The sequence below is a fragment of the Erpetoichthys calabaricus genome, chromosome 10 (genome assembly GCF_900747795.2).
Source record: "Erpetoichthys calabaricus chromosome 10, fErpCal1.3, whole genome shotgun sequence".
NCBI classification, from domain to species: Eukaryota; Metazoa; Chordata; class Cladistia; order Polypteriformes; family Polypteridae; genus Erpetoichthys; species Erpetoichthys calabaricus.
Genome location: NC_041403.2, coordinates 74430393 through 74445523, shown reverse-complemented (window position 1 = coordinate 74445523; position 15131 = coordinate 74430393). Strand labels below are relative to the sequence as shown.

Genomic DNA, 15131 nt, shown 5'->3' with positions numbered 1-15131 from the left:
CGTTTTTTGATCCGAGACATTTTTTTCTCCCTGAGTTTCCTTTGCGCGTTGTATGCGCCGCCGTGTATTTTCTTGTTTCATTCGTGTTCGTGTGTTTGGGTCCCGTTATCCGATCCGAATCGTTTTGTACCCGTGACCGTGTATTCATGTCTTGTTTGTTCCTCAGCGTGCGAAATATGGATAAGTAATAAGGAGGATCGCACTCACTGTTAATATGGAGCCTTTTCTGCAGTTGAACGGTTAATAGTGCTTTATTGTAAGGAGATCCACCTATGCTGCCTAGTGTGAAGGTGTTGAGATGACGTATGTGTAATATGGACGTTTCCTTTAGATATGTGGCTTTGGGTGTCACTTCTTATTGATGTGGGGGGGGGGGGGGGGTGATGATTTTTGTTGCGCGAGCGTCTTCTTTCTTTTTGTGTTCCAGGGGCTTGTTGAATCCCCCTCTTTGTGTGTGTCCCGTCCGTTGCTTGTAGGGTGTGTGGGGTGCTTTTGTGTTCTTTTTTTTTGTGTTCCAGGGGCTTGTTAAATCCCCCTCTTGGTGTGTGTCCCGTCCGGTGCCTGTAAGGGGGGGTGGGTGAGGATTGTTGTTGCGCGAGCGTCTTCTTTTTTTTTGTGTGCTAGTTTCGTGTGCAATGGGTTTCGTGCGGCGCCTGCTTTTGACTACTTTTTTCTGTGCTCTTGGCGCCTCATTTCTTTGACTCCTTTTTTCTGTGGTCTTGTCCGCCTCTCGCGGCCCCTCATCCGCCTCTCGCGGCCCCTCATTTCTTGGGGCGCCTGCGCAGTACGTCTTTTTGCGGCTACGGCCCATGGCCGGATGTCCCTGCGTCCATCCGGTTTAGCATTCTCGGTTAGTAATATGGATACACACATGCAAACATACAGTATCAAAAAAAAAAGACGGATTACCATTCATGTTACTCTTAAAACATCAACTATAACAAGACAAATGAAAATACTCTAGTACTAACAAAGAACTAAACTATTAACACAATATAAAGTAATTAAGAAATAAAACAAAATAAATGAGAAAATGTGCCATAGGCACTGTTGCAAATGACCATGTCCTGTAAAATGTATAGAACCTTGTGATTAAACTTTAAAGAAGAATGACAAAAGGTCCAAGTGTATACCTATGAAGATATATAGCATTATGCGGAAGCAGACATCTAACCTGATTCAGAGTCACTGCTAGCTGAACTGCTTGAATCACTATTGGTGTTGCTACTAGAATCTGAAGAGCTACTGCTCTCACTCAGACGAGAGGGTCCTCCTATTGCTTTAATGGCCTCATCACCAGGACATGCTGGAATAAGATGAAGTACACAGGTTAGTGCTTGATTTAAAATTTTATCACAAATTAATTTTACTGCATTATTGATGATAAACATACATTTCTTTTTAGAATTCTGAACAGAAGTTAATTTTGAGTTGACATCCTGTGATTGCTGCTCAAGGTCTCGATTTTGTTTCAGCTGACTGCTTTGCTTACACTTTGACTTCTGTCCTGCATAACAAAATAAAACATAATTGCAACGCTACTGCCTTCAGGAGAAACTGGACAGGTGCAAGTTCAACTCCCTAAACAGACCCTTGCATAAAATAATCAAGAAAATGGCTATTGTATCTGGGCAGTGAAATAAAAGTGCCAATTTCACAAAAGAAAGTACAGTAATTCTTAATTCTATTGTTTTTACAACACATCATTGCACAGAAGTTTCAGATAAGCACATACCACTTTGTTTTCTTGGTCTTTTCTTTAAGCAAGTCATTACATAGCTCTCCAGAGCTCTCAGAGTTGAGGGCTTTAACATTTCAAAGTCAATTTCAATCTCTTTAGGATTACAGTCTTTCAAAGATGGTTCTCTTGTCCAGATTATGTTGACTACTTTCCCAATCTTGTCACCAGGAAGCTTATTAATATCAAGGCTCAGCTGCCTTTTCTCCTCATACAACATTGGTTTTGCTGTTTCTTCACTCGTTGAGTCAAATGACTTTTTAGCCACAGTGCTTTTTATAGTTTGTCTAAAGAAGAAAAAATAAACCCACAGATTATATATACTTAATAGTCTTAGTTTATTTTCTTTTAAACAGGTTCTTACATCAAAATAACTAACTAGACTGCTAAATGATTAAAAAAAAACAAACATACACACAAAGGAACTGTGTACATTTTTAATTTCTTTCAAATGTTTAAGCATAATATGTACTTCAAATAAAATATAACATTAACTAGTAAGTATTCCAAGGCCTGCAAAATATACTAAAAACTGCAAAAATGATCTAAAATATATGAAGACAATACATCCTTACAGACAAGTACTAGAAAATCACAAGGAGCTGCATTTAAGACGTGTTGCTTTTGACACTTAAAGCACACATGATATGTACCATAAATATATCAACTTTTTACTGAGTACTGCACTAAAATAACCTTTTGTTGTTTACTAAATGAAAAAGGCATAAGTGGGGAGATCAAAAGGATGAAAACAGGGAGGTGGTGGAGGGGTTGTTTCACTTAAAGAATGAAATTACCTTCCATCAGTTCTTTCTCTCAGCTTTTTGTTGTCTTTGGTCTTTTGCTTTTCTTCACATTTTTTCTTTGGTTTGGTTTTTCTGTTCTTTATTTTTTCTTTCTTCCACCTGTCTTTCTTTAATTTATGTTTTCTTTTTCTGGGTTTTGGTTTGATCTGCACTAGGAGTTGGAGTTGCTCACGAACAGCTTTTAACTGTAATAACAATAAATGCAAGGTAAGTGGGTGACTTACCCGAGACAGAGGAGTGCTCAGATAAAGAGTGGGAATGTGAGTGTGAGGGGAAAAAGAGATGAAAGTAAGGGAAAACAGCAAGGATGTTTTCTTCCATTATTATTCTCCACTGCACCACAATCTCCAGGTAATTGTGAGGTCTGTCCAGTATTTAAAGAACATGCTTCACTAGGCTTGGGCGGTAATATGGTTTCCCGCGGGATCTAAAAATAGCAACGGTATCAGTTTCAATACCATTATACCGTCATAAAAACAATGCACTTATATGGGAGACAAGGATTAAATATTAAATATAATTTATTTAATGCCTAAAAATGCGTATGCGTGGTTGTCATCATGTGACAGCGTGGAGGAGAAAGAGAGAGGTGGGGAAAGATGGCGAGTCGCGCACCAAGTGACCTGGTCTCGAAAAAGAACACAACTTCTGCAGTTTGGCAGTATTTCGGGTTTCGACCGAACGAGAAGGGAGAGGCGGTAAATACAGACGAGGCAATCTGCAAATTGTGCAACAAAAAGGTGACCGCGAGAGATGGAAATACCTCGAACCTAAGGTCGCATATACGAAACCACCATCCACTCACTGCTGCGAGGATGGACCCGAGTTCACTCAGTGCAACAGTTTCAACGCCTCCTGATGCAGGACCAACAACATTTAGGTCCACCGCCAGTATGCAGCCGACGATAATGGGGGCCTTCGGGAAAGCAACAAAGTACAAAAGGGACAGTGTCTGTTGGAAAACCTGTACTGATGCAGTGACAAAATACTTGGCGAAGGAAATGGTCTCTTTCCACACAGTGGAAAAAAAGTCCTTTACAGACATGGTAAAGGTCCTAGATGCCCAGTACGAGCTGCCTGGACGGAAATATTTCTCACAAACAGCCATCCCACATTTATATAGTAAAGTTAGAGACAATGTTCAAGTGCTGCTGTCAGCGGCAGACAGTTAATTCCTTAACAACTGACATGTGGTCGTCAGTTAACATGACACCATATATGTCTCTGACTGTCCATACTATTACACCTGACTGGAAACTTGAATCCAAATGCCTCCAAACTACGTATTTTCCTGAGAGTCATACAGCGGACAATCTTGCTGCTGCGCTCAGAGCTGCACTTCAGGAATGGCAACTTGATGAGAAAAAACTTTCAGCCATAACCACTGACAACGCTGCCAACATTCATGCCGCAATCAGGTCCCTGCATTGGCCGTGGCTATACTGCTTCGGTCACAATCTAAACTTGGCTGTCACAAATGGATTGCATGACCAGAGGCAAAAAACCGAGCGCGCCCTCGGACTATGCCGTAATATTGTCGGGGCCTTTTCACACAGCTGGCAACGTAAGCATGAACTCCACAAGAAGCAAGTGGACTTGGGACTCCCAAAACATAGTCTCATAACGGTAAGCATAAAACGTGCAGAGAGTTCCTCAGGGGCAGGGGCTCAAATATAAAAAAAGGGGCATATATATATATATATATATATATATATATATATATATATATATATACACAGTGATCCCTCGCTATATCGCGCTTCGCCTTTCGCGGCTTCACTCCATCGCGGATTTTATATGTAAGCATATTTAAATATATATCGCAGATTTTTCGCTGCTTCGCGGGTTTCTGCGGACAATGGGTCTTTTAATTTCTGGCACATGCTTCCTCAGTTGGTTTGCCCAGTTGATTTCATACAAGGGACGCTATTGGCAGATGGCTGAGAAGCTACCCAGCTTACTTTCTCTCTCTCTCTCTTGCGCTGACGTAGGGGGGTGTGAGCAGGGGGGCTGTGTGCAGCTGCTTCCTGAAGGACATGCTGCACAGTGCTTCGCATACTTAAAAGCTCAAAGGGCACGTATTGATTTTTGACTTTGTTTTTCTGTGGCTCTCTCTCTGTCTCTTCCTGCTCCTGACAGAGGGGGTGTGACCTGTCGCCTTCAACAGCTTTGTACCGGCGGTTCTTCGCATACTTAAAAGCCAAAAAGCCCTATTGATTTTTTTTTGACTGCTTGCTTTGCACTCCTTTGAAAAGGAAGATATGTTTGCATTCTTTTAATTGTGAGACAGAACTGTCATCTCTGTCTTGTCATGGAGCACAGTTTAAACTTTTGAAAAAGAGACAAATGTTTGTTTGCAGTGTTTGAATAACGTTCCTGTCTCTCTACAACCTCCTGTGTTTCTGCGCAAATCTGTGACCCAAGCATGACATTCTAAAAATAACCATATAAACATATGGTTTCTACTTCGCGGATTTTCCTATTTCGCGGGTGGCTCTGGAACGCAACCCCCGCGATGGAGGAGGGATTACTGTATACATATATACACACATATATACACATATATATATATATATATATATATATGCTTTGCATCACAAATTATATTGAAAAGTAGGCTATATTAAAATAGAAAACCATTTTTTAAATTGTAATTTTTTTCCTGTATTTTTTATCAAATAAATGCAGGCTTGATGCGCATAAGGGACTTATTTAGCCTAAAATAAATGTGCATGCAAATTTGACCAAATGGAATAATATACATTAATGGACTTATTTATTTATGCATTAATTCGTTTATTTAGGCCTATTTATTCATTCATTCGTTTATTTAGGCCTATTCATTCAATTGTTTATTCATCATTCATTAATTCATCCATCCATCCGTCGGCAGGACTGCGCAACTCGCTGGGGCTCCAAACTGGCAATGGTGGAGCGCATCCTCGAGCAGGCCCAAGCAATCAGACACGTCCTGTCTGATGACAGAAGGAGCAGCCTGTCCCTGACCTGGCAGGACATGGACGTCTTGAAAGCTGTTCACGAAGCACTGAAACCAGTCGATGACTTCACTGATATTTTGTCAGGAGAAAATTATGTGACCAGTTCCTGTATCCTCCCCATACTACAGCTCTGCAGGGACAATGTGTTGGCTGCGTCAGAAAATGACCTGCAGCTAACAAAGTCAATCAAAACTGGAATTCTAACAAAGTTGGAGGCCAAGTATGAATCCAATTCAGTGCGCAAAATATTGCGAAAATGCACTTTCCTCGACCCTCGTTCCCGTGGAGGATATGAGACGGATGACAACGCATTGGCTGAGACCAAGGCTGAATTACAGGCTGAGATCGTGAGCTTAGAGGCAGCAGGTCCAGTGGCCATCAGAGTGGAAGAGGCGCAACCTGCACCCTCACGAAAAAAGATGACTCTGGGAAGTATGCTGCAAAAAAAATCTGATGCAATGGCAGGTCCCGTCAGCATCGGCACCATAGAGCAGTGGTCCCCAACCTTTTTGACAGTAAGGACCACTTTATTAGATGCAAATTTTTCCACGGACCGGTCGGGGGGGGGCAGTTTTATACACAATTTACATAACATTTCTATTATTATTAAGTTATTAAGCAGTTCGCATACGTTTGCAACCTGAGATTTTTCTTCTTTTTTTGCATATAACAAAGACATATGCTTTGCATTTGCCATTCCAACAGATTGCACATCACAAACATTAACACTGTTATCGTTTTTTTCGTGTCTGCCGTTTCTATAGGAGGGTGACAATGAGTTAAATTCCAATGGATGTTTTTCAAATGTTGACGAGCAATAAGCAAAAGGAATCAATGAAAACCACAGAAAACAAAAACAGCAAAAGAAAAAAAACAGAACGAGGAAAGTTCGAAGAAAGAATTTTTTTTACAATGTTTCTGTTTGGGGATTGTTGTGCAAACGTGCACATCTGAGCTGCGACCACAGATCTAACTGCTCTGTGTATGAGTCATTCAGGCATTTCAAGGTCACTTCGTTGTAATGAAAGCATCTGCTGAATGTACTTCGTAGTAACGCGATTTCTATAGACTTGTGTCATATGGGGAAACTGTCGGGGCCATAACAATACTTTGTTGTAATACTCTCTCACCTCGGTCTCTCCCCTCTCTCTGCGCCGCTGCAAAGCCCCGCCCGCCAAGCGTTCTGAAAAGTCTGAGTGAGTCTCCGTTGCCGGCAGTTCTCTCGCGGCCCGGCTGTCAGACGGCTGCAGCCCGGTAGTGGGGGACCCCTGCTGTAGAGGACCGAGTCGGAGCTGAAATAACAGCCTACTGTTTGGAGCCAGATACTCAAGGAGACGAGGACCCACTTCTGGTGGAAAAATGCTGCCAGGCGTTTTCCCCAGATGTCGCGAGTGGCACGAAAGTACCTGTGCGTCTATGCCACAAGCACACCATCGGAGCGGGTTTTCAGCACCGCTGGTAAAGTTGTCGGTCCACAACGTGCCCTGTTAAAGCCAGACAAAGTAAACATGCTGGTTTTTCTAGCGAAAAATCTTGACTAGATTGATGCCACTTGCCATTCGTTCCTATTCGCACTGTGTTTATTTTTATTTATTTAATTGATTCAGGTATTTTTATTTGGTTTACGTTAAAAACAATATTGGAAAGAAGACTGGAAAGAAGTTTTTGTTTAGGACTATTGCTTTGCAATACTTTTTATAATATGGATGATGTTTATGTTAATTCAACTCTGGTTGACTGTTGTGGGTCTATTTGCACTTTTTTATAAGCTGCTCTTCTTTGCTATTAAAAGTTGTTCAGGCGGTGCGATTTAATTTAATTGATTTGTGTGCGCGTCTCCGCGCAAAAACTGTTCTGGATGTTTATGTCAATTTAATTCTGTTTGACTGTTGTATTTGCACTTTTTTATAAACTGCTATTTGTTGCTAATAAAAGTTAATATTGTTCTGCATGTTATTTTGTTATTGTTTCAGTATTAGTGTTTGATATTCAGTTTCTGAACGGTTTAGGCACAAGCCAACAGTTTGGTGACGCTGTCTGAGCCTTACCTCACATTTTTTTTTATTATTCACGGTAATACCGTATACCGAGGTAAAATAGGGAGGAGGTTTGACGGTATCAAAATTTGGATACCGCCCAACCTTATGCTTCACCCACAGATATTTCACCACTGTTAGGAAAGGTAACTAGTGCTGCACTGAAATTTGATTTAGGACAACGAAATCAGATAGAAGGCAGAGAAGCTGGTGAGTGTGAATGGCAATTATTGACTAGAGGGCATGAAATGGATAACGGCATAAGGACACTGAGTGAAGATAGTGTGGAATTTAAACAAAGAACAATGGAAATGAAAGGAATTCGAGTGTTTGTGTGTGAAAGGTCTAAAAATGCTAATGCAAGGATGGCTGAGTTGGAAAGAAAGTGCACCATATTAGGAGTTGGTTTGAATGAACCAGGACAAGCTAAAGAACAAAAGATGGGGAATGGTGCAGCGGAAAGATTTACAAGCTCAGCCAGCAAGCCAGGAATGCACAGGGGGTGTGAAAGTCCTAACAGCTGTGCTGGGGCCAGAAGTAATTAAAAAGCACACACACTAAGGCCAGAGTTATACTTCACATGACGCATGCTGCAGCGGACACTCCTGCTACGCAAGTGTTGAAGTGTTTATACTTGCGCGCGTACTTTATGTAAATCTGAAGGAATCCGCCAGGTGGCAGTGTGAGATATTATCACGGTGAGAACATGTTCGGCTTCTCTGTGTTGTGAATTGCCTAGAACACCCATTAAATTCCGATGACACCTTACCGCAATATCTCTGAAAAGGATGTTTATTGATTAAATCCAGGGATGTGTCCATTCCAGCAAGCATTGGGCACGAGTAAGAAACAATCCCTGAATGATGCCTCGGCTCATCGCAAGGTGAATACAAGCACACACATACACTAGCATCATTTTAGCAGCAACAAATCCCCAAATCTGCATATCTTTGGGAGGAAACTGGAGCACACTGAGGAAACCCAGCAGGAAAACATGTAAACTCCAGGCAGGGAACATCAGCGACGTAACTCCCTGCAAGACGGCAGCGCTAACGCTCCGCCACTGTGTCACCCCATGTGTGTAATTATTAACATTATTCATTATTTAAACGAAATTACCAATTTATCTGTAAAATGTAATATACAAACTTTAATGCTTTTCATCATGAAAGTGATATCAAGTATAAATCTAAGGATTCTAAATGTGCAGAGAGTTGGAATATCATACATTTAATGTGCTCAGTGTGGCGATCTATTGCTGGCGATTCGCTGCTGTCAGGAGCAGAGGAAGCCCTAGAAAAAAAAGATGGCACAGAAGACGGTATGTGAGAATTTTAAAACGTATTGTGTCACTACGATCTGGAATATGTGATGCTTGAATATAAAAACACCATGAATACATCTGTATGTCGGCATTTTGCATCACCACATTGAACAATTTATCAAATATCGAAGCGCGCACACTGATCTCGTAGGATCCGCAAAGCGGCTTTCTGTCACATGTAGATAGTAAACAGAGACTCTGACGTCACATTCCAATTTATAGCACACTGAACCCCCCGACTTTTTGCTGGTACTGCAACTCACGCACGCAACGCGTTAATTTCCGAGGACCTGCTCAGAGGATGCATCAAATGAATGCTCAGAACACGTGGCGGCCATGATGCGGGCGCGTACGCCTTCTGAGCGTGAAGTATAAATGAGCCCTTAGGCTCAGTAATTCGAAAACTGACTGACCAGTTCTTTAAAAAGACAGCCTATGAAACTCCATGTAATAAAATGGAGAAAAGTGAGCTGGTCTTTAGTAAAGAACAAAGGTCAGTTTTAGGAGAGATGCTGGATCTGGCACTTGGATTCTAAAGAGGTTTTAGCCCACACTTTCAGGTAGCAGTTACCATAAAATAAAGGACACACAGGCAATGAAAAAAAATAGAAGGGTAGCGCAGGAAGACAGGAAAAGGAAAATATTTCTGTTTCAATTTTCTGGCCTTTTGCAAAAGTGCTACTTCTATTTGAGGTTTTACGGACTTTGGGTTGGTGCAGGTAATAAATAGTGAAGGCAATTAGCAGAGTAAAATCCACGGAGGAGACTGGGTTACCACTAGCACATTGGAGCGAAGTGGCACTAGTGGCCAAGCTGTTCCAATGAATACTTGGAAGCAAAGTTTGAGTGTTGGCACCAGGTCGACAACCAAGAAGATGAGATGGACAGAAACTGCTTTGTCACCTTCCATTTTGCAGACCTACCTACATAGCGGAATGAAAAATAAGAAAGGAAAAGACAAGCAAAGACTAAAGACAAAGACATGAAGAACTGAAGAGACAGCAAGAAAAAGACACCGCCTGGGGTTTAAGTGAGTAACAAGTCCACAAGTCACATAATGATAGGACTAGTCAGAATAGCTATAGTTTAAAAGGAAAGGTTTGTTCATTACTGCAGCAAATTTGTATTCCAAGGGGTGGAAACTGAACAAACCAGTTAGGAATGCGAAAATAAGGGGATTGATTTTGGGTTCATAAAGTATACATTCTGGGTATTAATTAATTGGGACAATTAATATAATTAATACTATTATTAAGGAAAATGTATGCTAAGAAAATTGGTGAACTTTTCAGGAAAGCAGGTGCAGCTGGTACATTTGCAAGTCATATGGGCTCTGATGTTTAGGTATAGTCTAATTGGGGAAACAGTTGAAGCAAGCTGGAGCAGATACAAGTCATCAGAAGCAGATCCACGTTCTTCTGATTGTCTTTGAAATAAAGAAGATATGTAATGGACAAATGGTCACGGACAAGTTTTAACACTGGGAGAGCAAATACTGCAAATCAAAGCACAAGTTATGCAACAGACTCTTTAAACAATTAAGACTGTTTATAAAGACATTGTACAAAACATTCATCGGGGTGGAGTGTTGTGATGTGAGATTTTGCATTTAACTTGATAAATATTTTGTATGTGTTTATTTGTAATTTAGGCAAAGCAATGTAATTTAGTGTTACATTAGTGAGTGTTTGGACCCCCCCCCCCCCCCTTTAGGAATGGGTCTCTCTGAATTTTACGACAGAGTTGGGGGAAGGGGGTGCTTGACACGGGTGTTTCTCTGCTAGAATCTTTCAACCCCCCTGCAAGGAAGCCAGGTTGCCTAACTGGCAAACTTTAGCTCAACAAATGGTTTGGGGGGATGGCAGGTATTAAGATGTTCTATTTCCACATTGGTCTGAGGTATGCTTGTTTGGAATTGGCTTGTCTCAGAGGCCTTTAAGTACTATGATGCCCTATTGGCTGTAGGGGTTGGATATAGAATCTATAAATCTGCTTGCTCAACCACATTCTCTCTCTCTTACTAACATCTGAAAGAAGCATCTCTTACTAACCTCTGATGATGAAGACAACAGCTTAGTAGTCATATTGGAACAGGCATACGGTCTGTGTGCCGCCTGAACTACACATCACTATTTAATCAGGTTGTATGGTTGCCAATATTCAAATGTACTTTGCATATTACTATTTATGAATATTACCAATAATACATTGTTTTATGTGTAACTTAATTCCTGCTTGTCTTTTTACTACACCTAATTGCCTATAGATATAGAAGGGAAGGTGGGGATAGGTTATATACAGTACAATAATACCTTATAAACAGTGGTAAGTCTGTGAGATTAGGCATTCTGACAAAGGCTACATCTTAATACAATAAGGGAAAGTAGAGCAATATATTACTCTACCAAGACAAAACATTATATATATATATATATATATATATTATATATATACATATACAGTGATCCCTCACTGTATCGCGCTTCGCCTTTCGCGGCTTCACTCCATCACGGATTTTATATGTAAGCATATTTAAATATATATCGCAGATTTTTCGATGCTTCGCGGGTTTCTGCGGACAATGGGTCTTTTAATTTCAGGTACATGCTTCCTCAGTTGGTTTGCCCAGTTGATTTCATACAAGGGACGCTATTGGCAGATGGCTGAGAAGCTACCCAACTTACTTTCTCTCTCTCTCTCTATTGCGCTGACGTAGGGGGGTGTGAGCAGGGGGGCTGTTCGCACACCTAGACGATAGGGACGTTGCTACCTTCTGTGTGCAGCTGCTTCCCGAAGGACATGCTGCACGGTGCTTCGCATACTTAAAAGCTCAAAGGGCACGTATTGATTTTTGACTTTGTTTTTCTCTGGCTCTCTCTCTCGCTGCTCCTGACGGAGGGGGTGTGAGCTGCCGCCTTCAACAGCTTTGTACCGGCGGTGCTTCGCATACGTAAAAGCCAAACAGCCCTACTGATTTTTTTTTTGACTGCTTGCTTTGTTCTCTCTCTCCTGACGCGCACTCCTTTGAAAAGGAAGATATGTTTGCATTCTTTTAATTGTGAGACAGAACTGTCATCTGTCTTGTCATGGAGCACAGTTTAAACTTTTGAAAAAGAGACAAATGTTTGTTTGCAGTGTTTGAATAACGTTCCTGTCTCTCTACAACCTCCTGTGTTTCTGCGCAAATCTGTGACCCAAGCATGACAATATAAAAATAACCATATAAACATTTGGTTTCTACTTCGCGGATTTTCTTATTTCGCGGGTGGCTCTGGAACGCAACCCCCGCGATGGAGGAGGGATTACTGTATACATACATATACATATATATATATATATACATATATATATATATATATATATATATATATATATATATATATATATATATATATATATATATATATATACACACACACACACACATACATACAGTGGGGCAAAAAAGTATTTAGTCAGCCACCAATTGTGCAAGTTCTCCCACTTAAAAAGATGAGAGAGGCCTGTAATTTGCATCATAGGTATACCTCAACTATGAGAGACAAAATGAGAAAAAAAATCCAGAAAATCACATTGTCTGATTTTTAAAGAATTTATTTGCAAATTATGGTAGAAAATAAGTAAGATTTCTGGCTCTCACAGACCTGTAACTTCTTCTGTAAGAGGCTCCTCTGTCCTCACTCGTTACCTGTATTAATGGCACCTATTTGAACTCGTTATCAATATAAAAGACACCTGTCCACAACCTCAAACAGTCACACTCCAAACTCCACCATGGCCAAGACCAAAAAGCTGTCAAAGGACACCAGAAACAAAATTGTAGACCTGCACCAGGCTGGGAAGACTGAATCTGCAATAGGTAAGCAGCTTGGTGTGAAGAAATCAACTGTGGGAGCAATTATTAGAAAATGGAAGACATACAAGACCACTGATAATCTCCCTCGATCTGGGGCTCCATGCAAGATCTCACCCTGTAGGGTCAAAATGATCACAAGAACGGTGAGCAAAAATCCCAAAACCACACAGGGGGACCCTAGTGAATGACCTGCAGAGAGCTGGGACCAAAGTAACAAAGGCTACCATCAGTAACACACTACGCCGCCAGGGACTCAAATCCTGCAGTGCCAGACGTGTCCCCCTGCTTAAGCCAGTACATGTGCAGGCCCGTCTGAAGTTTGCTAGGGAGCATTTGGATGATCCAGAAGAGAATTGGGAGAATGTCATATGGTCAGATGAAACCAAAATAGAACTTTTTGGTAAAAACTCTACTCGTCGTGTTTGGAGGAGAAAGAACACCATACCTACTGTAAAGCATGGGGGTGGAAACATCATGCTTTGGGGCTGTTTTTCTGCAAAGGGACCAGGACGACTGATCCGTGTAAAGGAAAGAATGAATGGGGCCATGTATAGTCAGATTTTGAGTGAAAACACCTCCTTCCATCAGCAAGGGCATTGAAGATGAAACGTGGCTGGGTCTTTCAGCATGACAATGATCCAAAACACACCGCCCGGATAACGAAGGAGTGGCTTCGTAAGAAGCATTTCAAGGTCCTGGAGTGGCCTAGCCAGTCTCCAGATATCAACCCCATAGAAAATCTTTGGAGGGAGTTGAAAGTCCGTGTTGCCCAGCGACAGCCCCAAAACATCACTGCTCTAGAGGAGATGTACATGGAGGAATGGGCCAAAATACCAGCAACATTGTGTGAAAACCTTGTGAAGACTTAAGAAAACGTTTGACCTCTGTCATTGCCAACAAAGGGTATATAACAAAGTATTGAGATGAACTTTTGTTATTGACCAAATACTTTTTTTCCACCATAATTTGCAAATAAATTCTTCAAAAATCAGACAATGTGATTTTCTGGATTTTTTTTTCTCATTTTGTCTCTCATAGTTGAGGTATACCTATGATGAAAATTACAGGCCTCTCTCAACTTGCACAATTGGTGGCTGACTAAATAGTTTTTTTGCCCCACTGTATGTATGTATTACATATTTATATACATATATATATATACATATACATATATATATATATATATATATATATATATATATATATATATATATATATATATATATATATATACACACATATATATATATACACATATATACATAAAGGGCCCATTTCAACAACGTAAGATGAAACGGGCACGAGTGGAATAGTAATAAGTATAAGCACCACAAACCTGATATAGGTGTATTGAATGAACGCGTAATTAGGCCTGGAGCTGTAGTCGAAATCGCCTTTCAGGCCTATAGAGCTTTAATCGAAGTCGCCTTTCTCTTTGAATTTTCGCGGCCGTAAATCCGCCGCCTGCCGCGATGTCGGTCTTGTAAGGTTTTTCGGGCAGCTGTGCAGAAGGCGAATGCGCATTCGGCTTCGGATGTGTGTAGAAGGCGACTGGGTATTCCACTTCAGACAGACGTGAGTGAGTGAGAAGACTGGCGAATTATATATAACATACACACATACATACATACACACACACACACACAGAGTGCATCCTGAAAGTATTCACAGCGCATCACTTTTTCCACATTTTGTTATGTTGCAGCCTTATTCCAAAATGGGTTAAATTCATTTTTTTCCTCAGAATTCTACACACAACACCCCATAATGACAACGTGAAAAAAGTTTACTTGAGGTTTTGGCAAATTTATTAAAAATAAAAAAATTGAGAAAACACATGTACATAGGTATTCACAGCCTTTGCCGTAACGCTCGAAATTGAGCTCAGGTGCATCCTGTTTCCCCTGATCATCCTTGAGATGTTTCTGCAGCTTAATTGGAGTCCACCTGTGGTAAATTCAGTTGACTGGACATGATTTGGAAAGGCACACACCTATCTATATAAGGTCTCACAGTTGACAGTTCATGTCAGAGCACAAACCAAGCATGAAGTCAAAGGAATTGTCTGTAGACCTCTGAGACAGGATTGTCTCGAGGCACACATCTGGGGAAGGTTACAGAAAAATTTCTGCTGCTTTGAAGGTCCCAATGAGCACAGTGGACTCCATCATCCGTAAGTGGAAGAAGTTCAAAACCACCAGGACTCTTCCTAGAGCTGGCCGGCCATCTAAACTGAGCGATCGGGGGAGAACGGCCTTAGTCAGGGAGGTGACCAAGAACCCGATGGTCACTCTGTCAGAGCTCCAGAGGTCCTCTGTGGAGAGAGGAGAACTTTCCAGGAGGACAACCGTCTCTGCAGCAATCCACCAATC

General features: G+C 41.1%; 1 protein-coding gene across 1 annotated transcript in view; it reads right to left on the bottom strand.

Annotated features, from left to right (window-relative positions):
- brdt (bromodomain, testis-specific) overlaps positions 1 to 15131 on the bottom strand; it is a 54373-nt gene that overhangs the window by 26534 nt on the left and 12708 nt on the right. Inside the window, exons 9-12 of the mRNA XM_028811434.2 lie at positions 2536 to 2729; positions 1736 to 2025; positions 1394 to 1507; positions 1175 to 1306 (exon numbers count right to left, since the gene is read on the bottom strand). Coding sequence (XP_028667267.2) covers positions 1175 to 1306; positions 1394 to 1507; positions 1736 to 2025; positions 2536 to 2729 — 730 coding nt within the window. The remainder of the gene's footprint in view (positions 1 to 1174; positions 1307 to 1393; positions 1508 to 1735; positions 2026 to 2535; positions 2730 to 15131) is intronic.